Source organism: Eptesicus fuscus, chromosome 16, assembly GCF_027574615.1.
Source record: "Eptesicus fuscus isolate TK198812 chromosome 16, DD_ASM_mEF_20220401, whole genome shotgun sequence".
Classification (NCBI taxonomy): domain Eukaryota; kingdom Metazoa; phylum Chordata; class Mammalia; order Chiroptera; family Vespertilionidae; genus Eptesicus; species Eptesicus fuscus.
Genome location: NC_072488.1, coordinates 13,197,876 through 13,221,774, shown reverse-complemented (window position 1 = coordinate 13,221,774; position 23,899 = coordinate 13,197,876). Strand labels below are relative to the sequence as shown.

Below are 23,899 nucleotides of genomic sequence, written 5' to 3'. Positions count from 1 at the left end.
AACTCCTGGCTAACTTTTATGCCCCATATCTGTTATGCTTTCTCAAAAGCCTGAAACAAAAGCATATTTAAAAATTTAAGCATTTTAAAGTGAAATTTAGCAACTGAAAATAAAGTTGCCTTGAGATCTTCGCATTTATCAATATGATTTAAATAAATAATTTTAAAATAGCCAATGATTTCTACAAATGATTTCTCCACAGACAACTTACTTAGTTTTTATATTTAGTGTGTGCTCCATCATGACCTGTGCTCAAAATGAAGTTGAGACAAGTCATACAGATGGCCTTGGAGAATAAAAATCTATTGTTTCTGCCCTTCCCACCACACCTCATTAACCACTCTGCAGCATAACAACGACACCTGCCTCACATCATGTTAACAACTTGGTTATTATGTAATAATATAACCATGTTTTGGATATGTGCCCATTGCACAAAAAGCACAGTCCCAGTAAAACAAAAAACAAACACAACAAAAAAACCCCACCAGATTCTCAGCTTCCTTGGTCGCTGTCCATCCATCAAGGTGCTGATAAGATTGCTGCCCACCCTATGCAGGCCTTCTCTTGACACAGTGGTTTCTGTATCTCTAGCCTTCCCCACGCCTTAACTCAGACATCAAAGCAGGGAGTCTCTCAAGGTTCCACTTGTCAAGTGAGGCACCACACACCTACCCTGGAGCTGCATTTTCACCAATTTAAAAGAACTGTGTCTAGTAACAATGCCCTAATATCTTTGCAAGCATTGCCCAGGGACATCATGGATGCTGGCCATGCTCAGGGCTCAGCTGCATCTAAGATTGGCCGGCCCAGCACACTGGTCCACACAGTCCTCAGCTCTTGCAATCCAAAGAGGTGCGGGCTCTGAGGGGAGCTCCTGGTCCTCATTTGTCAAGAATTTAGTAAGTAATTCTTAGTATCAGTAAACACCCTTAGGTTAAGAACTCCACAACTTGAAAGGAGGAAAAATTAAAACTCTAAAAAAGGAGGGAAGTGGGAGAGACTCCCAGGCTTTAAAGTCAGATATATAGATCTATCTCAGAACTGAGAGGGTTCTTGGGAAGGTACTTTCAACATTAAAATCAGAACAGTGCCGAGGATACCAGAACAAGATGGATACCCTACAGACAGGTCAAAGTTCAACTTTAATTAGTTTTGGGACCTTGAACAAATCAAATAACCTCTCAAAGACTCATCTTCCTCATTTATAAAATGGATATCACACATTTCTTGTAAGAATTCAATAAACTATTATATAAAAATTAAAAAGTACAGAGCCTGATATTAAATAATTGCTCAATAAGTGTTAATTCTAGGTGCATAGTCAATAAGTAGAAGATAGCATATAATGAAAAACTGAAGTAGATATTTTAGGAAATAAAAATCAGAGATATGGGAGAATTGGGTCCTTAAACAAAGGTTCCGAAGTGGTAGGGTTGACAGGAAAAATATAGGGTGCCCAATTAAATATGAATTTCAGAAAAACAACAGGTATTTTTCAGCATAAATATGTCCCACATTTTTAAAAAGCTTTTGTTGTTTATCCAAAATTCAAATTTAACTGCATATTTGGGTATTTTATTTGCTTAAAATTGCAACCCTACATAGAGGAAGTAGAATTTAAGTTGTTCTTTGGAGGAAGAGAGAAGAAGAATATGCAAGCCAGAGAGGGAGAAACATGAACAGCAGTGGGCCAAAGACAGGAGCAATTCATGGGATGGTCACCTACGTTTTTAGAGGAAACCCCTTGAGATCCAGGCCAGAGAGCCTAGATTTGATGCAGAATGCACGGGAGTGAGAGGTAACGTGCTGGGGTCCTGGAATGAGGGGAAGATCAACAGGAAGAGATGCTTCAGAGAAAAAAATGAATGGGACCTCATGAAGGAAAAGACTGGATCCAGTGCTTTGAGCCCAAATCACCATGAGAGGGACTGAAGAGCCAAGGAGATCCAGCAGGTGGCTGTTGTAGGCAGGTGGGCGGCCTGACTGAGGGGGGCGGCATTAGGAGCGGGGCAAAGAGTTGGATGTAGAGAGAGACTACAAAGGAAAGCAACGTCTGTGGAGAAGGCAGTGGCTCACATTCTGAAGATGAATGTGTCCTTTCACTAGGACGACTCTCTTGAGTCTGTAGGGTCAGTATTGGTGACCTGAACGAGCAACTACATGCAACTCTAGAGAAGCTTCTTGAGGGAAGTTAGCTCAGACCAAGAAAAACAAGCCCCTTTGTTCTTCCCTTCGTGGTGAGAAGAGGGTAAAGCAGTGGAACGCCTATGTTTCCTTATTCCTCTCTCCCCTCCGAAGAGACCCCACAGAGCTCTCCTGTCCACGGGAAGTGACTGCGCTCTTCAAAGAGCTGGTTCAATGCGGCCCGCCAGCGAGCGGCTGGGGAGCTTTGGACCTTGGTCGGCAAACTGCGGCTCATGAGCCACATGCGGCTCTTTGGCCCCTTGAGTGTGGCTCTTCCACAAAATACCACGGCCTGGGCGAGTCTATTTTGAAGAAGTGGCGTTAGAAGATTAAGTTTAAAAAATTTGGCTCTCAAAAGAAATTTCAATTGTTGTACTGTTGATATTTGGCTCTGTTGACTAATGAGTTTGCCGACCACTGGCTTAGGACAACGTCCTTTGGGGTCTGCCTTGCTATTTTTGGCCTCCCAAGGTTTCTTTTTTACCCTGGCGTGGGCACACAAAATTCTATTCTTGTGTCTAAAATAACAGTATGCTTTGTCCAGGATGCTCACCTGTGCCTTAGGAGGAATGGGGTCTCGTCAGAGGCCTGGGTGGGGACAAGATGCGATATATAATGTGACTTACCCAAATCATGTCACTGTCTCCTCAATGTCACCCAGAAAAAATTCTTTCAATCCCTCATGGGTCTTCCTCCACAAGAGTGCAAATTGTTTAGGGTGTTGGTTGGGAGTGTATGGAAATAGGTGTTTTTATAATGGGCTCCTTTGAGCCCATAAGCGGATTCCAATTACGGAGCCTGGGTGGTGGTGGCAGGCTGTGACTTGCCTCCCTGTTGGTGGAGTCCTCCTGTGAGGGCACCAGCCTGCTTCCCTACAGGCAGCACATACATCATAATGGCACTGCCTCGGGTGCCATGGATACCAGATTTAAAGGGCCAGTGACCATTAGTTAAGAACCTTAACCAACCTCTTCAGCTGCCAGCAGCAATGGCAGAGGCAGGACCTGGCCCTTCACTCCCCAGCAAGGAAGAAGCCTGGGGGCTGAAGAGACTCTCCCAAAGGGAGATGGCGGAATCAATACCCTGACTCACGCTGCTCCCTCCCTCCAAGTCCCACCAGTGTCTCTGAGGGCAGGATGCCTAGGCTCTGCCTCCCAGGGCACTGAGAGAGATGGAGAGGTGGAGAGAGGGTCGGGGGGCCAAACAGAGCGAGCCAACAACCTGCAATTTCATACCTTCCCCTTTGAGTCATGGGTTCTCACCCAGACTGAGCCTCCGCAGAACTTTAAAAATCTATTTGTTCCACCAACAAGTGTTAACTCTGCTCTCTGCTAAAAGGGAACATTCTGAACAGAAGTTTGAATGGATTTTGTCGTGACTTCCAGCAAGACATTGTGTCAGCCTTTTGAGCCACAGCTGCCAATCAGTTCATAACTTGGAAGAGCAGACCGTAATGACTCCGTGGTCCCACCGAGATCTTGCTGACGCCTGGCTGCCTGTAATTATTGGAGCCAATAGAGATTTCACAGTCACTGACTCAAGTGTGCACCCACGTCATCTTCTTTCTTCTCCCGTAATTGAGTGTAATTTCTGCCCTGAGCCTCCATTCTGCCTCAAAGCACAGAAAATTTAATCTCGTCACCCTCAGATAAACGCACCCAAATCCAGTCATTTCTTAGTCAATGCAAGTTTATCATTCAGCCACAATTAGGTTTCAAACTCTTTCTCCTTCCCCTTGTCTTCCCTGGCGCTGAATCTCAGTTCCCAAGGGCTTATCTGAGGAGCCCGCTGCTTGGTCTTAGTCTGTCCTGCCTAACTCTGGGCATGATTTGGGCTCCCTGACCTGGGTGGTTGGTGGGACCCAAGGGCGTCCTCTCCATGTGGGGCAGCTCCAGCCTCCCTGGTTCTCACACCTCATCTGGGTGGCCCCGGGGCTCCCTCCCCGTCTCTGCTAAATGTTATTCTCCCGGGAAGCCTCAGGACATTGTGGTTGTGCTCTTATGCTGCTCCGACCTGTAGGAGCCTGGGGCAGACAAGCTCCCATCCTTTTGTACAGACGTGCCACACCAGCATTGCGACTCTGCCACATCAAGACGCCATGGGGCATTCATTTCTCCCCAAGGCTGCTGCCTGGCCCTCTCCAGCCTCAGGGTGGGGCCCAGGAAGGGGGCACAGGCATCTCTTCTCTCAGGACCCAGCAGATGAAGCCTTGAGATCAGAGGTGGGGCACAGGGCGTCCCACACCCACACACAACCCTGGGGCTTCTCTCCAAACGCTTTCCCCCTCCGAGCTCGGGTATTTAACTAGTGGTGAGGGGAGGCAGGGGGCTTTTCCAACACGGCTGTGACCAAGCCTGGGAGTACCAGGAGAGAGGAGAGCACGCCCATTAACATTCTACCCACATCCCAGTCTGCCACACGTAGTCTGGTTTAATGCCACTTATTATTTTACCTTGTGGAGTGCAACCAACAGTAATTAGACCAATTTTATATCACAACCAAAAATAGCGCAGAAGAAACTTCTGAAGGAGATTGTTCTAAAAATATTTTTGGGAAATAGCTGCTTGTTGAAATACATGTTCATGGCCGCCCCCACCACCCCATTACCTGAAAGGCTCTATCGCTCTATTCTGACTGCTCATTAGCATATGCAAATTACCGAAGGGTGGTGATCAAAATAGCTTCTTTATGAATAACCATACTTCTTATCCTCCTTCACCTTAAAGTTCATCTCTCACGTAAGTGCTCACTTACACAATTTCAAGTCACCCCACTAGTTCGCCATCAGTGGTCCCAGAAAACTTAATATTATATGTCAGCCAGTTCATTTTGAGAATTTTAAAAACTATGTTTTTATTGAATTTAGAGAGAGAGGACAGGAGAGGGAGAGGAGAGAGAGAGAGAGAGAGAGAGAGAGAGAGAAACATATGTGACAGAGAAACACCAATTGGCTGCCTCCCATACCCACTCCTAGCAGGGATAGACCCACAACCTGGATATGTGCCCTGACCAGGAATCAAACTAGCAACCTTTTGGTGTATGGGACAACGCTCAACCAACTGAGCCACCCTGGCCAGGGCTCATTTTGAGAAATTTTTAAAACATTTAAACCAGCCCTTGAAACCCCTAAGAAAGGCCATAATTTACAGTGATCCATCCTGAAATGTGTCCACTGTTAACAGTTTCAGAGACAAAGCCCAAACGGCCATGTTCTCCCATTTCATAGGAGCTCAACTTCTAAAAAATAGTAATTCAAAACGAATAATAACTCCCTAAATGTACATTTGTGTCCAGGAATTTTACAAAGTGTAAAGTTAGCCTTTTTTAAATATGACAACAAAGAAATTATGAAGAAAAAGACCGAAAGAGTTGATTATGTGAAATGAAAATTTGTGTACTCCCAAAAAGGATCATAAACAAAATTAAAAGAAAAACTTAAAAAAAAAAAAAAACTGGCAGCATGGCAACATATACGACCAGTTAAAATGTTAATATCCTGAAAATTAACAAAACGTGGTTAAACACCTTAATTGTAAAAAAATAAAGAAGTACAAGTAAACCCTGAAAGAAAATATGTAAATGTGCCACAAATCATGTAATGTTTAAAATAGGCAAACTCTTCAGTGAATTTATAAATGCAAATTAAAATGAGATGCCATTTTCCTCCTTCAAATCAGAAGTGTTTTCTTAAGGACACTATCCAAAGCTGGCAAGTTTGCTGTAAAGTAGATACGTTTTCACACGGCTGCTGGGAATGTAAACTGGTGCGATTTTTCTGGAGAGTAATTTCACAACTCGTACCAAAGCTTTGGAAACGTTTATATTAAGGGGAAGCATAGCTCCCCACTCCCTAAGTGTGGCTGCTCACAGAAGTTGCAAAGAATACAATAGAGAAAGGTTTGAGGGGATAACTTCTCAGCTGAGCAACCTGACACACAGTACAACAGCCAGGGAGGTGATCAAGGTCAACGTCAGCAGTCATAAATCACGTTGATAGAATGTATTCTTAATATGATGTAATAAAAATGGTACATTACCTCTGTGATCTCCCTCTCAGAAACCCATAACCCCAATCTAATCATGAGAAACACATCCGACAAATCCCAATTGAGGGGCAACCTACAATATGACCAGCAATTCGCAAAATTGTCAAGGTCATCAAAAACAAGGCCAGTCTGAGAAACTATCATAGCCAAGAGGAGCCTAAAGAATCATGATGACTAAATGTCACTAGCCACCCCCACCACCCCATTACCTGAAAGGCTCTATTGCTCTATTCTGACTGCTCATTAGCATATGCAAATTACTGAAGGATGGTGATCAAAATAGTTTCTTTATGAATAACCACACTTAATGGTTATTCATAAAGAAGGCTCCTGAAACAGAAAAACAATGTTAACTAAAAACTAATGAAATCTGAATAGAGTATGGATTTTAGTGAATAATTATGTATCAATATATTGGTTCATTAATTGTATCAAATGTACCACACTAATGTAAGATGTCAATAATAGAAGAGATGGTGTAAGGGATGAGCAACTCTGGATGGCTTGCTCTGAGGTACATAACAGTAGCCATGTTATTTTTTAATGACTGTTAATGATTCTCCTCAGCAAAGCCGGGGAAGTAAGCTAGTGAAATGGTATCTGTAACACAATGACCGGAACACAAACTCTAGCTCCCCCTACCTACCAGCTCTACCTATACAGTAGTTGCTTGCTTGTTGTCTGATCACCGGCATCTGGACCAGGGAATTGTGTTGCAAAGAGCATCCCTTCAGATCTGACCTGAAAATTTTTTCTTAGCTCTCATGGTTCAGGAGAGCTCTCTAGTGAAGCTGATAGGATTTGAGAAACAATACTTTTTTTTTCAGGTTGCTTAAATGACCTCCAATTTTGGCTCTAAATTAATGCCACATTAGAACCATCTTTTGCTGATCAATTAGTTCAGGGCCACATGAAAAAGAACAAACAAACAAACAAACAAAACACGGGGTGGAATTTATTTAACATGCCAAAGGGTAAGGATGAGCTCTTAGTAAACTAATGTATACTCTACAAAGTTATGTTTTGGATGTTATGGTTTAACCTATAATATGTCTAGATATTTGTGTGTGTGTGTGTGACTTTTTGAACGTAAAGCCTAATTTTTCTTTCCTTGAATATGAACTATACTTAGTGACTGGATTCTAAAAAAAAAAAAAAAAAAAACAGAATGTGGAGAATGTGAAAGTGTATGGCTTCTGAGATTAGGACAGAGCAGCCTGCCCCTTGCTCTCTCTTGAACTGCCCAGTCTGGATGAAGCCAGCTGCCATGTTGTGAGGGCACTCAAGTAGCCTTGTGAAGAGGTCCATGTGAAGAGGAACAGAGGTCTCCTGCAAACACCTACCAAACAATAGAGGCCTTCATGTGGATGAGCTACCTTGTATAGATCAACCAGCCCCAGTCAAGCCTTCAGATGACTACAACCCTGAGAGATGTTTTAACTGCAACCTCAGCAGAGACCCATAGCTAGAACCACCCAGTGAGCTGCTCCCAAATTCTTGACCCACAGAAACAGGTTTCATAACAAGATAACATTTGCTGTTTTAATCTGCTAAATTTGGGGGTAATTTGTTATGTAACAACTAGTGGCCCGGTGCACGAAATTCATGCACATTAAAAGGGAAGAGACCCAGACCTGGCCGGCCTCACCCCCGTCAAGCCCCGCTAGCAGAGGACACAGCGTCACGTCCCTGCCCACCCTTGCCTGCTGCGCACACAGCTTCCTGCTGATCGGTCATTACGGCGTGAGGGTGTCATGACCATTAATTAGCCTATTAGCTCTTTATTATATAGGATAGACAACTAATACAGAGACCTTTTTCCAAGACCAAGAGCATTGCAGCTGGAACTCTTTTAGGCACAGAGTGAAACATACATAGAGTAAAGTACACAGCTTAAGTGTGCAACTCAAGTGATTTTTACTTATGTATGTAAGCATGTGACCACAACCCAGGTCAAGATATGGAGCATTTTCATTACTCTAAGAAATTCCTTCACCCATCTCATGTGGCTCAGTGGTTGAGAGTCAACCCATTAACCAGGAGGTCATGGTTCCATTCCCATCAAGGCACATGCCTGGGTTGCAGGCTCAATCCCCAGTAGGGGGCATATAGGAGCAGCTGATCAATGATTCTCATCATTGATGTTTTTCTCTCTCTCCCTCTACACCTTCCTCTCTCTGAAATCAATATATATATATTTGGAGGAAAAAAGTAATTCCTTCATGCTCACTTAATAACTCTTCCCAGAGGTAGCCACTTTTCTGAGTTCTATAACTAGAGGTTGGTTTTACGTGTTCTTTAACTTCATATAAATGGAATCACTCAGTATGTACTCTGTTATTTCTGCCTTTTTTCACTCAATACTATACATTTTAAATTTATGTTGTTTCGTGTTTTAATAGTTGGTTCCTTTTATTGCTTGGGAAGTATTCTATTGGGTAATTATGCCAAACTTATTTCCCTGTTGACAGACATTTGAATTCTTTCCAATTTGAGGCTATTATGAATAACACTAATGTGAATATTTTCATGTCAGTCCCTTTTGTGGACCTATGCATTCAATAGTCAGGCAAATTCTTACGAGTGGAATTGATTGGGTCATAAGATAGGTGTATGTGTCACTATCAAATCATTTCCCAAAGCTGTTGGGCCATTTTACATTTCCACTCAGATTAGTTGGTTGTTGTTGTTGTTTTGTTTTGTTTTGTTTTTGTTTGTTGTTGTTGTTGTTGTTTTGTGTGTGTGTGTGCTTTGTTTTTCATTTGAAGCACCCTACCTTGAAAAGAAAGAAAAACAAAAGTGAGTCTTAATGAAAAACTGAGTGGCAGTGAATAAAGAACTTTCTAAGTTACTTGGAAGAAGCAAGAAAACCAGTCTACAAGGCAGAGCTACCTGACAGCTGAGCCTCCTGGCAAATACTTTTATTTTGATCATTGGTTTGGAAATACTTTTAGCCTCTTAGATGAAAGGTTTTCACAAAGATGATCCCAGCAGGGACCCAAATCCGAGAGGAGGAGCATTTACATACCGAAGCCTTCCATTAACTGGAAAAGAGCCTTCCTCCCCGTGCTGCTGTTTACTGGGCCAGCCCGCCGCTGCCGCGAATTTAACAACTTCTCCATGCCTCACACCTCGCGCCCCCAGGCACTGAGTCAGCTCTGTTTCCCATGAGTTCCGCTTCAAACAAACAGGCTGGAGAACTTCATTAATGATGCACTCTGGGGCTGTGGGCTGTGACAGGCATCGGCCGAGCACAGGCCCAGTAGCCAGTCTCCAGCTTGCTCACAGCAGACAAGGTATCGCTGAGTCCTTTCTGCTTCTGAAACTGCCCGGCCACCCTCCGTGTTGTTTTCCTGGGTTGTACAGGGCTCTGTAAAAGAAAATAAAAACGACAAACCCAGAATACCAGCCACTTCAGCAACTTTAGAAGATGCTCCATGAGTTTTCTTTTCTATTAAGGAAACTTGAAAATGGCTACAAGCGACACGTCCGAAACTGGGAAATGGTTAAATGAAGGACCCTCTCCCTCCTGCCGTCAGTGGGAACTGTGTGTTGAAGAGCAGGTTGGAGCACACGCGGCTGGTTTGCCCTTGTTACCCTGTGAAGGTCACTTCTCTGCCAGGGTCTGTCACCGGGGCGCCCTTGCTTCTTTTCCACAAAATGTCTCTTCCAGAGCTTTGTGCAATTACGGCTCATTTCTCTAGGTTTCATAGGGCCTCTGAACAGAATTAAAAGCATAAGCACGTGCAGAGATAATCCGCTTCCCAAGAGAGTAAATGCCGAGAGGTTCTATATTAGAACACACTGCCAGTGCTGGCTGGCTGGGGCGTGATTAACCTAATAGGCTTAAAGTCCCACTTGCCAGGACACAAGCTAACGCAGACCCCTAATCCAGGAGCCTGCAGTCCTTCCCAATTGCCCCGCTGCTCGCTGACCGCAGAGGGGTCAAAACTTCGAACAACTTCGGACAACACGCACCATCACCTCTACCAGGGAGTCAGAAAGTTTGTTCCGAGTTGAGGACACGATACCACGGACTTCAAAGGATTCTGGCCTGGGAATTGCCTGGATGGACTAGTAAGACTGCCTTTTGCTGCTATTTCGATGTGGTTCTCTAGAAATTATGAGGGTTGAGGGTGGGAGATGAATACAAGCTGAAATCATGGGGTGTACACCTTCCCACAGTGACATTATTAACAGCGTGGCTAAGAGTGGCATCCAGTTTTTTAAAAAGCCCAAAGCAGTTCTGCCAGGAAGTCCGGGGGCCAGTGAGAGGGGCGCCATCCCTGAGCTGGACCGAAGCTCCACCTGCTATGACTCTGGGGGGGCCTTGTCCCAGGGACAGAGGCCGACAGAGGTGCAGCCAGGTCCCAGGTGGGCCCAAACCTTGGCTGAAGGTCACTGTCAGCTCACAAGAGATCCCGCTGCAGGCAACAAGGAAGATCTGGAAGGACGGATCCCAACAACCAAAACCTCCCCATCCCAGCTGAACACATCACAAAGCCACATGGCTAAGGACATTCCATTCAAGACACAGAGCTCCCGCGAGTCACAGGGGGAAGCCTTTTGTGGGGAAGAGAGTGCCACCCAGGGGCCCTCCCTGTGGGAAAAGAAGCCCAAACGCCCCAGGTCCAGGCAGCAGGACCTCCGTTGCCAAACCGCCCTTCCCGCTCAGGGGTCTGAAGGCAAAGTGGACTTCCCCGAGCCCCTGGTGAAGGCCCACCAGCACGCTTACACCTACCTGCACTCCTGCCTCTCCAAATACGAAGCCATCCTGAGCCTCACCCGCCAGGCCACCCAGACCCGGGAGCTGCTGCGGCCCATGGTCAGCTTCCTGCTGCTGTGCTTCGAGGAGGCCAACCAGCTCTTGGGGGAGATCTCCCGGGATGGAGAGGCGCTCCTCCGGGAAGTCGGGGAGGATCTGGCCTGGCCGCTGAGGAAAGGGGAGCCCCAGGAGCAGCCGGATCTCCTGCAGCAGCTGCTGCAATACACGGTGAGCCGGCTGCAGGTGCTGGGGGGCGCGGTGGCCTCGCTCACCGGTGGCTGCCTGGAGGGCTCTGGCAGCCACTTCCAAACCACGGCCAGCCACTTGGGAAACCAGCTGAGCGTGAAGAGGGGTACGGATGAGCGCCTCCTAAGGACTCTGGGGCAGCTGGAGAGCTTAGCGAGCGGCCACAGTGACCCTGGGGGGCAGGGCCTACCCTTGTGCTCCGAGGACAGTGGCATCGGTGCGGACAGTGAGTCTGTGCACCAGGTGGACAGGCTGGGCAAGCAAGCCAGCTGGGACTTCACGCCGGAGCCTGCAGAGTGGAGGCCAGGGATTCCCCCCACAGCGGAGGCCGGGCTGGTGGGACTTACCTGGCAGCAAAGCCCGTTCTGGAGGGGTTCAGGCCGACCCCAGGACTGCCCGCTCTCAGGCCCTCCTGGGGCCAAGGTGCAGCCAGCAGCACAGTGGGGAGCAGGGAGCCCAGGCCCCTCCAGCTCAGGCCCAGAAAGTGCTCCCTGCAGGCCTGGAGGGCTGGGCAAAGGCGATTCATGTGACTCCTTAGGGGCCGGGGTCTCGGTGGAAGCACATCTTCCTAAAGGCTCCGGGTTGGTGAGCACTCCCTCCCTCGGAGCAGGAGAAGACAGCAGCACAGAGGAGAGGGAGGACAGCCCCCGTCCACGGCCGCGGTCTTCCCCTGCTGGCCCGGAGAGCCTGTTTCAGCTACACCCCAGGAGGCTGAGGAGCCCCCAAGTGCGGGAAATGATTCTGAAGATGAAGGAAGCCATCAGTGACAGGATCAAGTTTGTCCCTGTGTCCTCTGGGCACCTGGATTGGGCTGAGGAGGAGGAGAGGACAGTGGTCCCACCAAGACCGAGCACGGTCCATGGCAGCAGGAGGGGCCCCCTGAGGCAGAGGAGGTCCCAGTCAGAGGCGTGTCTTAAGAGCCACACGGAGGAGCTCACCCTCCAGGAGCTGCGGAGGGTCCAGGGAGACCTGAGCCAGCGGCTGGAGGCCTTCTACGCCCTGGGCACCCGGGGGCGGGGGCGGGGGCAGAGCAGGGGGCAGGCTCTGCTGCCCAGGGCAACATCTCGGAGGCCCGACCACCACGGCAGGGGCGCGCCCAGCAGCACCATCGGCAAGCTGAAGGCCTCTCTGACCCAGAGCTTCAGCATTTTGCCAAGTCAGGACAAGAGCATTCCGCAGAAACGCAGTCCCCGCCCGGAGGTTGAACGGCCCTGGCAGGGGACAGGCGAGCGGCTTCCAGATGCCACCCCACCAGGGGAGAGGGCCGGGGAGACTGCCAGGGCCCAGGACTGGGCCGGCAGGGGCCATCCCCCCAGAACCTCCGTCAAGAAACTCATCGAAACCTTCAGTCCCACTGAGAGTCTGCAGACACGGGGCGAGTCCAAAGACTCTGGGCCGGGCCTCTGCCTCAGGAAGTGGGGGGTCCCCATCATGCCCCCCAGATTTCCCATTTACAGGGGGCTTGCCCCTTTGTATCCAAAGCCCCAAATTTCTCCAGCAGCGGGCCCAGGCTGGAGGCCCTTCGCTCCCGTCTTCCCCCCTCTGCCGGCTGCGCCCACGAGGGAGGACCTTCCCTGTGAAGCAGACGACCCAGAGCACCTCCCCCCACCGCCCCTGGAAATCCTGATGGACAAATCCTTCATTTCCCTGGAGCCCCCCGAAAGCAGCAGGCTGGCGGGGAGCTCCCCTGAAGGGACCCACGTGCCAGGGCTGCGAGAGGCTGGCTCTGCCCGGAGAGCATGGGCTTCCCCAAAGCCAGGAGCCTCCATCAGCCCCTCGGACCTGTTGCCCAGCAGGCACGCGGCCACCCCCACGGGGCCCTGCAGCACAGAGCCCGGGGGCGGCAGGAGCGGCTGCAACCCTGGGAAGCTGGCCGGGGACCTCAACCCCCCGCCAGCCATCAGCCGAAACCCAGAGGTGGAGGACGGTGGGGCTCAGGGTCAGGCACGCGTGGACAGGGCCGTGAGCCTCTCCAAGCACCCGCCCCGGAGGGCAGTTCCCTGGCACCGCTCCAGCCATACATCGGGGCAGAACAGGATCTCGGAGCCCGGCCTGCCCAGACCAACTCGGGGGCCGCATTCTTCTGAGGCCCCGAGGCAGAGCCAGGAGAGCAGCTCCCCGCTGGGCAGGAAGGCCTCTCCTACCAGGGCACACGGGGCGCCCAGAGCAGACAGGAGGCACCCAAGCATGTCCTCCTCTCACAGACCTGCTCAGCCCAGTGTCCCCTCTATGCACGGGTCCCCCAGCCCCACCGTCAGCCCTCCAGCAAGCCCCAGGGCACTGAGTCCCCCAACAGTGACGCCACCCCAGCACAAGCTGCCCAGCCCTCCCCCTGAGAGCCCACTTGCTCAGCACAAGATCTCCAACCCCCCTGCCCAGCACACAGAAGCAAGGTCTCCGGCCTCTGGTCCCTCCCCTCCCCCTCCGGAGTCCCCCCCTCAGGGGCACAAGGAAACAAGAGGCTCTGAAGACAGTGAGGCGGCCACAGCCAAAGCATCTGGGAACACATGTCCCGTGTGCTGCCCAGCCACCCCCTCTCTGTTGGAAGCTAAATCGTCATTCGCAGCAGTCCACCCGCTCACCCCAGCGCTGCCACCTGCAGCTGGGGGCCCTCGCGAGACCCCCACAGGATGCTGCAGGAGCAGCTCAGGGCCACGACTGAGGGGGGGCTCGCAGCGGGGAATGACTCTGTGTGCCCTCAACCCTCAGCCCTTCGTCAGAAGGACAGCTTCTGACCGCCAGCCGGGTGTCCGCCTTCGCCTGCCTGCCCCGGGCGCCACCAGCAATGCCTGTGAATCCCAGCGCGGCCAGAGCAGGTAAGGAGAGAGGCCCTCCGTTACCGGAATAGACCCGATGCGCCCTTGGGATTGTCTGGGTCCATAGCTTTCAAACTTTGCTCCAAGACAAGAGGCAATTAGAGAAAAGGGTCTAGGAATGCCCAGTCCCCCCCCTCCTCCTCACAGGCCCCCCAAAACTGTGAGCAGCTGTGCTTTCATTTGTCACTCCTTTCGGGCTCCTGAGATTTGCTCTGAAAAGAGGCTCTGCTGCGTTACAAATACAGTCGAAAGCAATCGCGTTGGCCCAGCCACACAGCCCGTTATTGCCGAGGTGGGGAAACGGAGATGGCCTGCTTTGCCCCTGGCGGAGTCCCCGTCACCCTGTCCAGATCCAGCAGCCTGCGTCCTGTCATCTCTGCTTCCCTGCAATAGACCAGCATCAGGTGGGAGTTTGTCGAAGGCTTTGGTCCCAGAACCCCTTTAAACTCTTAAAAATCACTGAGAACCCAAAAGAGCCTTTGAGTATGCCTGTGGGATCCATCACAGTTCGCTGTATTATAAGTTAAAATTAGGAAATGTTTGAAATATTATTAGTCTTTGAAAACATGACCCCATTGTACGCGAATGTGAATAACATATCCTTGTGAAAGTTAACTATATTTCCACAACAAAAAACTCAGGGAGGAGTGGTCCTGCCTCACATCCCTGCCAGTCTCTTTCGAGGGTGGCCTCACGAAGAGACAGCTGACTCCCAGATGTCCCAGCGGTCAGTCTGCTGTGATGTCGCACATCAGTTAGACAGGAAACCCACTCTGCATTCATGGGAGAATGAGCGAAAAGGGCACATAACAGCTTGGTATCATTATTAAAATGGTTTGGACCTCATAGACCCCTCACCAAAAGCGTCTCAGGGACCCCTGGGGACACGTCTTGAGGAGGGCTGGTCCTGGAGGTGTGCAACAGAAACGTGTAGCGTCCCCGTCCCCCAAGGACCTGCCCTCACTTCTCCCCGAGCCCAGCCCCCGTCCCCCTCCCCCTCCCTTCTCCCTTCAGAAGTCTGGAGGGTCGGAAGGAGACTCCCCATCAGCGCCCTTGGCAGACAGACCTGAGTGTGCTTTCTCGTGAGGGCAACTGACTCACCTGCTACGGGCCCACACGTGCAGACAGACCTGGGCACACGGCTGCCGCGGGCCCGGGGCCACCGTCTGGCCTGCCTGCGCGCTGGACGGACTGGTATGCTCAAGTGGCTGTTTTACAGAATAGATGGAGAAGTGTGTCTTTTCCAGAACCGTGGCATGGGGGGGGGGGGGGGGGGGGGGGGGGGGGGGGGGAGCATAAATCTGAGGCCTATTAGAGAGGAAGTGCTATCAGTGTGTCTTGATATCAGCTCAGACAAAGCTCCGCCAGCGCCCGCCCCGCTATCTCGCACTGCCCGCGGTTGTGTAAATCAGCAGCCCATTTCTGCCCAATTGCTACAGCCTGCAGACTTCACAGTCTGTCCAGGCACAAACGGTAATTTTTCTACAGCATACTCGGCAGTCAATTTTAAATAAAGATATTATCTCGGGAAAGTTGTGCATTATTATAGTTACATAAACTTCCCCAGCCCCTTGAAAGAAAATGAAGTATTGATTATTTTTTGCAAGAATCTTAATATAACATTGCTCTTTTCTTAAATCCAAAATGAGCTTCCTGCAGCACAGTGCCTTTCATCGGAGAACCGCTCTAAATGTTAATGCATTATCCTTCGCACCAGCCACTCACTCGGTTATTAGATTTCTAAAACTGGGCCCTTCAGGAGAAGAGCTGGAAAGAACAGGCACAATAAAACGGCATTAATTAAAAGCACCAACATTTTAAAACACCAGGAGCAATAGCAAAGCAGCAGAAAATTGTTCAAGGAGGAAACAGTGCCCTTCTCAGAGGCTTTTCCTCGGAAAAGGGCAGCCACAAAGGTTGTTTTATGTCCGGAATCTCCGTGCTTGGAGATATTTGGGGTTGGGGGGAGTACTTGTGGCTTGAAAGAGAGAGGAGAATTCATCAACAGGCACCTTCCCAAGGTCACGTGGAAGGTCATATAATGACTCGCACCCATCCCCCTGTCTCCTGGTGAGACCACACCTCTGAGCCATTCCCAGCTGTGAAACTGCGCATGCCATGGATGGGCTGGGAAATGCTCATTCCCCACGCCCACCCCCACCTCCCCGCCTCCGTCCCCCACTCAACCCTGTAACGTTGGCGTCTGGGAGCAGAAGTGTGCCAGCTGTGAGAACACCAAGCGTTCTCCACTCTGTAGAGGACAGGCATTTTGTCCTGCCCTCCTGCAGACGGGAAGCCATACCAGGAAACTGACCGTGCGCCAAGCCAGCAAGCCAGTTCAGAGAGTCAGACCCTGCCAGAACCCGCTCAGAGCAGCCGGTTCCTCCGGCAGGGACTTGGCAGGGACACAGCCGCACCCGTGGGACCTGGAGCTGGCCTGCAGCTGGTGTTGACCTCTTCAGGTCACCTGTGCTAGGCACAAGCCCTTTTACAGAAATAGTGATATTTATATAGCCGGTCTCGGGGCTCAGGGATTGGGAACATCCTTGGAGGCGTGCCCAGGAAGCTCAGTGACGGAGCTGCAACTGTTCTTATGTGGGAATCCCTGGTGGAGGGCCGCTCTCAAGGACTCTGCATGCTGGGGCACTTGAGCATTTGGGAAGGGTCCAGACTTTCTCCCCTAAATGTGGTGCTTTTAGTCTTTAGGACTGGACCCCCCAGGCAGGGTCTCTGTAGAAAACACACACACTCACTCACACACACACACATACACACACACACACACACACTCGCATCATTTCCTGGCTCAGGCTACCTGTCTCCACAGCAGCTCTGGGAGCAAGTAGAACCACAGTCACATGGCAACCAAGGAAATCGATCTCCTAACCTGAGCTTCATGCAGATGTGGAACCTGGCTGAGGCTGGGCAAGAGTTCTAGGACCACATCATGTGTCAGACCTCAGAGTTGGCCTCCACTGGCACTATGTGCCACAGCCTCTCCTCTGGGCATTCCTGGCAGCGGCTCCCGGGAGCAGGGAGAAGAAGTAAGGTGTGAACTGTGGCCCCACAGGGTCCTGCAGGGACCTGGGATGGGGCCAGATCCCAACACGGATGAGACTGGCTCTAGGTACCATGGTGGGTCCCTCACAGCCTGAAAATCATATGTGTGTGCCAGTCTGATAACCCGCCCCCCCCTGCACCTCACAACCCCCCATTCCTGCCACCGTAATCTTGGTGGGATCCAAACTCAAACTTGTCCTCCACTGGACACCCCACAGGAGCCCAGCCACACGGAGGTGAGCCCACGGCGTGCTAGAGCTCACGGAACAGTCAGGAGCGCACTGACACAGGCAGAGAGAAGGGCCTCTGGTCTGTGCACACGGCGAGCCGGGTCTTATCCTGCCCGAAGGTGACCGATGGAGAGGCTCTGACCTCAGTGCTCACCTGCAGTAGACAGGGTGGTCCCAAGGGCCCTTTCCAGGTGTGACTTCCTCTTCTTGCTACAAAGCAGCACAAAGTGACAGCTGGCCGTTTATTGAGCACTTATCACGAGCTAGTTAACACGCTAAGAGCTTTCCAGGCTTCATCCAATGTTGATTCCTTTGAGTGCCCTATGAGATGGGTACTATTATTATCTTCTTTTTACACAGATGAGAACCAGAGAGGTTAATTAACATGCTGCAGGTCACACAGCTAGTGAGTGGAAGAGCCAGGACTTGAATCCAGACAGCCAGACTCCAACCTCCATGCAGTAATCATGAGGCTAGCCTGCCTGCACACAGCCAGCGTGGCTCTCTGAGCTGGCCCCCCTTCCGGCCCACGCTGGCTCCATTGTAACCACCCTCCATTCTGCGCTCCCAACGCACACTGGGCGTCCCTCCCCATTCAGAGGCCCTCTCACTCTATCACTTAGCAGCCAGAGGTCTGTTCTAGCCACATGCCAGCCCCAGGCCAAGCAGCTTCCCTTGCACTCCATTCAGGAAGAGGGTGGCAGCTGAGTAAAGCAGGGGGAGGGAGAGGGCTGAATTGTTGGTGGTGTTTTTAAGTCAGCTAGCTGAGCCTAGCCCTTTATTAAATAAGTGCTTTAAAAACAAAAACAAAATAAAGGCCAGCTCCCAGAGCTCCGTAGGGCGTGGCTTTGTTCAGAGCAGCAGGATCCTGGGCATGAGAGGAAGAGCAGGACTCAGCCTGTCAGTCGAAACTCCAGGAGCTTGGCTTCCACCGTGCCCGGCCACCGCGGGCGCCTCGAGGACGGCACCTGCCAGGCAAACCTGATACAGAAAGGCAGAGGCCTGGGACAGACAGGGAGGGACAGAGGGAGAGCGGAGAGCAGGGTGGGGCCAGAGCAGCAGCAGAGGGCTGTTTGATCGGCGCCTGTCCTTTCTCTCGGCAGCAGCAGTGAGGAGAGCCCCAAGAAGGACACCGAGCTGTGGAGCGGCCCCTGCGCCCCAGAGCTGAAGGGCGGCGGCAGGGCGGCATCTCCCCCAGAGCTCTGTGTGCTGGGCCACGGGCTGCACCGGGAGGCCAGCGCCGGCCGCACCCAGGACAAGCCCCAGCGGAAGGAAGTGGCCTGACAGGCTGGCCAACGGACTCACACTGACACCCGTCACCCCGAAGGCGAAGAGGAGAGTGACAGCCGAGAGTCAGGCTGCCCCTCGACAGTGGGCCAACCAGCTCCTCCTGGGGTGTCCCGGGAAGGCCTGGGAGTGCCCCAGCTCACAGGTCTGCTAAGTCATGAACAAGCACTGTTTTCAGTCCCAGCTCCTGGGTCCGCTTGGGATCCAAAAGTTAACTGTAACACTCGCAATCCTTCCAGCACCGGCCTTCACCTTGGGAGGGATGTCTTTGTGCTCGATGGGCCAGGTGTTCTCCCTGAGCCAGCTCTCTGAAACCGTCGTGTCCTCACCACAATAACTGAAGCGGATAGCATGTTCCCGGTGTTGCAGCTCAGAAAACCAAAGCACCCCTCACCCAGAGGCTTGCCTGAGGTCACACAGCCAAAACAGGAGCGGGTGTGGGGGCCTAGCAGCTATTGCCTCCCATTACATTGCGTTGCTCATGAGCATCCCATCACGCGCCGTGCAAATGGTTGGAAAGCTCTGTGTTTTAAGCTCAGCATTCACGTCCCCGATAGGAGTGTTGTTCAGAAAGCTGGTTGCTCCAGAGATGAGAAGACTGAGGCGGAATTAAAGTACACAGTCCCACCCCACCCCCCTTTCTCTTCTCCTCCTTCCCCAGCTCAGCACCAAAGCCCTAAACGCAAAGCTTCCAGCCCATTCGGGCAGCCACGTCGTCGCCTCTTGGGCTGTGAGTCTCAAGTGCTCCGCCCTCCGCGTCCGAATGCCTCTCAGAGTGGGCACGACCACGCTGTCCAAACAAGGCAGCCTATTCTCCAAGCCCCGTGGGCCTGGGGCTTGGCAGGGGGTGGGGGGGGGAAGGGTGTAGGTAAGGCCTCGCGTGCACGTGCCGTCTCCCACCCGGGTCTTCTTGGCCCCCTTTGCCCGGGTCACCTGCAGCACTTCTGCTGGAGTTGAAATCGAAGTGAAGAGCGGTCATTTGTGCCCAAAACCTGCTTCTGGCCAACAAGCCAGATATCTGCTGCGGATCTCGGGATTTTTCCATCGGAGGCTGTGGAGTGCTTTCTATTTAGGAGAGAATTTGCAGTAATTGGGTGACTCAATGCCGGCTCAGTGGGTTGTCACAAGACAAGAATTCTCACCCACGGGGTACAGCTGAGAGGCAACCCTCCAGTTCTGCTGCAAAGCTGACTTTTAAGCTTGGGGAAATTATAGACTTCAAGTCCTTTTTTTTTTTTTTTTAAGAGAGAGAGAGAGAAACATTGATGTGAGAGCATACCATCTATTGGCTGCCTCCTACACAGCCTCTCACCCTCTACCAGGGATCGAGCCACAACCCGGGCGTGTGTCCTGACTGGGAATCGAACTCACAACCTTTCCATGCATAGGACGACACCCAACCAACTGAGCCACACCGGCCAGGGCTCAAGTCCTTTCTTGTTGAAACAGATCATGACTCAAGAACATGTTCAACTGAGTCCTGGGGACTAAGCTATGGCCTCAGGGTAGGCCGTGAGTCCGAGTAAATGAATCTCACCCTGACTTGTCCAGTTATTAAAATAGGGGTGACAGGGATCAACTCTTCAAAGGCACCCAGGAGCAGTGATTAAACTACCAAGAGGGGCCACACCGGACCCCCTGTTGGGAATGTCGGTGCCGCCCCGCCCAGCTCACGCAGCTCATGCTTTCTTGGCAGCAGCCCTAATCCTCAGGGCAGAGCTCGGGCAGCAGGGCGGGTCCTGGGGCCCAGCCAAACCCCTGAGCATGTGGGTGGACCCTGGGAACTGCCTGGGCTACGGGAAATGGGAGGAAGTCCAGCTGCCAGGCAGGGCCGGGCTGAGGTAAGCGTGTGAGAACATCAGGTTTAGGAAACTTGCTTGATAGAAAGCTGGGCAGTCTACCTGCAGCGCCAGGCCTGCAGCGGGGTAACGAGGCGGGGGTGGGGGCTGGGTCGGCTGGGCACGCAGGAAGCCGGCCGTGTGGAGAGACCCAGCTCCCAGGCCAGAGGACTGGACAGAAAGTGGAGCCCGCCCTGTGCCAGGGTTTAGGGGCAGGACTCCCCGAGGTCTGAATAAACAGAGCAGAACCCCAGCTGCAGGGAGACTGGACAGGGACATGGCTGAGGAAACGGGGATACAGCGTGCGGGCAATAAAAAGTCTAGTGACTAGCACCAGGATAGAAGCGGGAGCCAGGCCCACAGAAAGGAGGAGTCTGTGTGTCCATGCCCCTCCCCCCCTCCCCCCCCCCCAAAGGGCCTTGTCTTAGAGGTTTGGGGCTGGCCTGAGGGTGTCAGTGGGGCCTGAGCACCTGGCTGCCGCGATGGGAGCTACGGGTGGGCAGCCGGGAGCCGGGCAGCATGTTATACCATGGAGGGTCAGCGTCAGAGAGAACGCCCTGGAAGAGTCTGGAATGACCCCTTCTGGCCTCCGTCCTTGTGCCCGGTAGGAGGCTCTCTGAGATGAAGGGCTGCCCCTCCCCCGAGCTAGGCTGGTGAGCAGCAGCCAACACCCACGCTTCGCGAGCTGCGGGCAGCATTCCTGCCATCAGCCGTAGAGCAGTGCGTGCCTCCTCACCCTCTGCAATTACTGAGCACCCTCTTGTGCCAGGACAGTGCTGGGCGCTGCCACGTGTCCCCCTGTGTGATGTAACGAGAGGTCCCAGGAGCCTCCAGGCTCAGGCAGCGGGGACGACGAGCTCACGTAGACGTCATGTTGCACAAGGACCCTCAGGCTTCAAGAATCCCCAGTCAGCTTCCCTGGGGCCTATGAGGAGGGGGTGCCAAGACCCAGGGGCTGCGAGGCAGTGAAGGTCAAAGGGGAAGCAGGGCCAAGCCGGCACGGGAGCAGATGGGTCAAAGATGTGCTTGCTTGGCCACCATCCCAACTACCAGAGTCAGCCCACGGTGTCTGCGAATTAGACTCTGGACCAAAGAAATGAAGTCCACCGCAGCGGACCGCGCGTGTGGGGGGCATCGGCTCGGTTTTGAGCCTCCTGGAGACCAGGCCTCCCTTTGGTCAAGCCCATGCCCTGGCTTCTGCCTTGGAGAGCACAGCTGGCAGCCAGGAGGACAAGCCGGGTCCCACAACTTCCCAAGTGGGTGACTCTTAGCCGCCCCCCAAGAACCTCGGCCTTGCCGGGCCGAGTCCACTCCCTGTGCTCAAGGGAAGCGGGAGGGCAGGTTTTTGGTTTGGTTTTGTCTTTTTAAATTAATTAAGCCATGGACCCAACCCTTTGGGGGACTCAAGAGTCTGCACCTTCTCTTCACAGGGTTGGAAACCAAGAAGGAATGTTGTTTATAAAGACAAAAGGGAGGCCAGCACAGGAGAGTCATTGAAGGGGTGCATAATACACCCCTATTCTTATTTGGGCCAGCTCCTTTCAGGGGTGTACGACCCCCTTCCTCCTCCACACCCACGAAAACCCCCTTTCTTCCTCCCCCTCCTCCTCCGCACCCATGAAGACCCCTGAGCCGGGGAGAGGGAGGCCCTCAGCCAGCACTCCATCAACATGTCAGTCACACAGCAGACAGTTCAGCCCCAGGGGAAGCACAATTTCCCGGTTCCGTCAGAAGGACTCCTGAAGGAAACAAGCAAATATAATATTCTGGCGGGGCAGTGACAGCTTTTTGCAAGTATGAATACAATCTTGAAAATGAACGGCAACTTCCCTCCACAGCGTGGGTCTGAGCGGTTGTTTACTGTAAGCAGCATCTATTTTCCTTCCCCACATCCTACACCCAGTTCAGAACCTAAAATAATCCACGTGGCTAGAGTGTACAGAGCAGGCGGACCAGACTTTTCTTTCATTATGAAGAGCGTATGTTTGGCAAGATGTGCCTCATAAAGCCTACACCGTGAATGAAAGGGATTTTGAGAAATACATTCTTTTTTTTTTCTTTTTTTTAAATAAACCAGTGTTTTGCGTGTATCAGGGGAGCCGGTGCAGTGAATGGTAAATGTCAACACGTTTGTCAATTGATCATCTGGTGGACGGTCTACACGCGGCCAGCACCCACCCCATCTCCCAAGGCGAGCTTTTCAAAGACAGCCTATTAGTCAGTAGCCCCACGTCAGAGGTTCTGTTGAACTGCCATAACGTCAGTGTTCTGAGCCTGTTCTGGCCCATGTTACACTGTGCTGTGCTTGACTCCCCAGGCCTACCTGCATCTTAGGTCAGAGCATCTCAGGTAAGTAGGGCTTCTGGCCTCACACACAACCAAGCCAGGAGTGGTGGCTCAGCTCAAACCCACCCTGGCTCCCAGGCCAATCTATATTCCCACCACTGGCCTTCCATTAGCCTCATTCTTTTATATATATATATATATATATATATATATATATATATATATATATATATATATAGTAGAGGCCTGGTGCATGAAATTCATGCACTCAGGGGGATCCCTCAGCCTGGCCTGTGCCCTCTCACAGTCCTGGAGCCCTCGGGGGATGTCCGACTGATGGCTTAGCCCCACTCCCCATGGGAAGCAGGCCTAAGCTGGTAGTCAGACATCCTTAGCACTGCCACAGAAGCGGGAGAGGCTCCTGCCACCGCCGCTGCACTTGCCAGCCATAAGCCCAGCTTCTGGCTAAGAGACGTTCCCCCTGTGGGAGTGCACTGACCACCGGGGGGCAGCTCCTGCATTAAGCATCTGCCCCCTGGTGGTCGGTGCGCATCATAGCGACTGGTAGTTCCACCGTTCGGTCAATTTGCATATTAGTCTTTTATTATATAGGATTTCAGAGAGGAAGGGAGAGAGAGAAACATCAATGATGAGAGAGAATCATCAATCAGCTGCCTTCTGCATGCCCCACACTGGGGATTGAGCCCAAACATGCGCCCTGACCAGGGATCGAACTGTGACCTCCTGGTTCATAGGTCGACGCTCAACCCCTGAGCCACATCGGCCAGCCCCATTAGCCTCAGTCTTGCTGGCACTGACTTCGCCAGACCCCCGGCCTATCGCCCAGAGCCCAGGGTGCCTGGGGTGAGATTTAAACCTGAAATAATGAAGGAAAACAGGACCAGGCAAAGCATTATTGTTTGCTTTCCAGCTGTTTCCAGTTGTTTTAAACACCTTCACCGTGGGGGTGGGTACAGAGCACAGGGGACGGGAAGCGTGGGGTTTGAAAATGTACTTGGAAGATAGGCCAGGAACGCAGGGAGTCAGGACGATGACCTTGAGCTTAACTAACCTCTGCCTTCGAAATCCCTGCCGGACTCTGTCCCTGAGCCCCTACCCTTCTAAAAAGCCCTGAAAT

The 23,899-nt window shown here is 51.9% G+C and overlaps 2 protein-coding genes across 2 annotated transcripts in view; one reads left to right on the top strand and one right to left on the bottom strand.

Annotated features, from left to right (window-relative positions):
* CLIP4 (CAP-Gly domain containing linker protein family member 4) overlaps positions 1-3,024 on the bottom strand; it is a 61,558-nt gene extending 58,534 nt beyond the window's left edge. The window contains exon 1 of the mRNA XM_054727831.1: positions 2,814-3,024. The gene's annotated coding sequence lies outside the window, so the exon portion shown is untranslated. The remainder of the gene's footprint in view (positions 1-2,813) is intronic.
* A 7,371-nt stretch (positions 3,025-10,395) lies between these two features.
* Positions 10,396-18,634, top strand: PCARE (photoreceptor cilium actin regulator). Its single transcript, XM_008138341.3, has 2 exons — positions 10,396-14,060; positions 18,454-18,634. The coding sequence occupies exons 1-2, from the start codon at positions 10,396-10,398 to the stop codon at positions 18,632-18,634; spliced, it is 3,846 nt and encodes a 1,281-aa protein (XP_008136563.2).
* Positions 18,635-23,899: the final 5,265 nt, after the last annotated feature.

What these genes read in the sequence shown, in the direction of transcription:
- PCARE (XM_008138341.3), top strand. Translation starts at nt 10,396, where the DNA reads ATGGGGTGTACACCTTCCCACAGTGACATTATTAACAGCGTGGCTAAG. An exon ending in TCCCAGCGCGGCCAGAGCAG is followed by an intron (nt 14,061 to 18,453) that starts GTAAGGAGAGAG and finishes TTCTCTCGGCAG; the next exon opens with CAGCAGTGAGGAGAGCCCCA.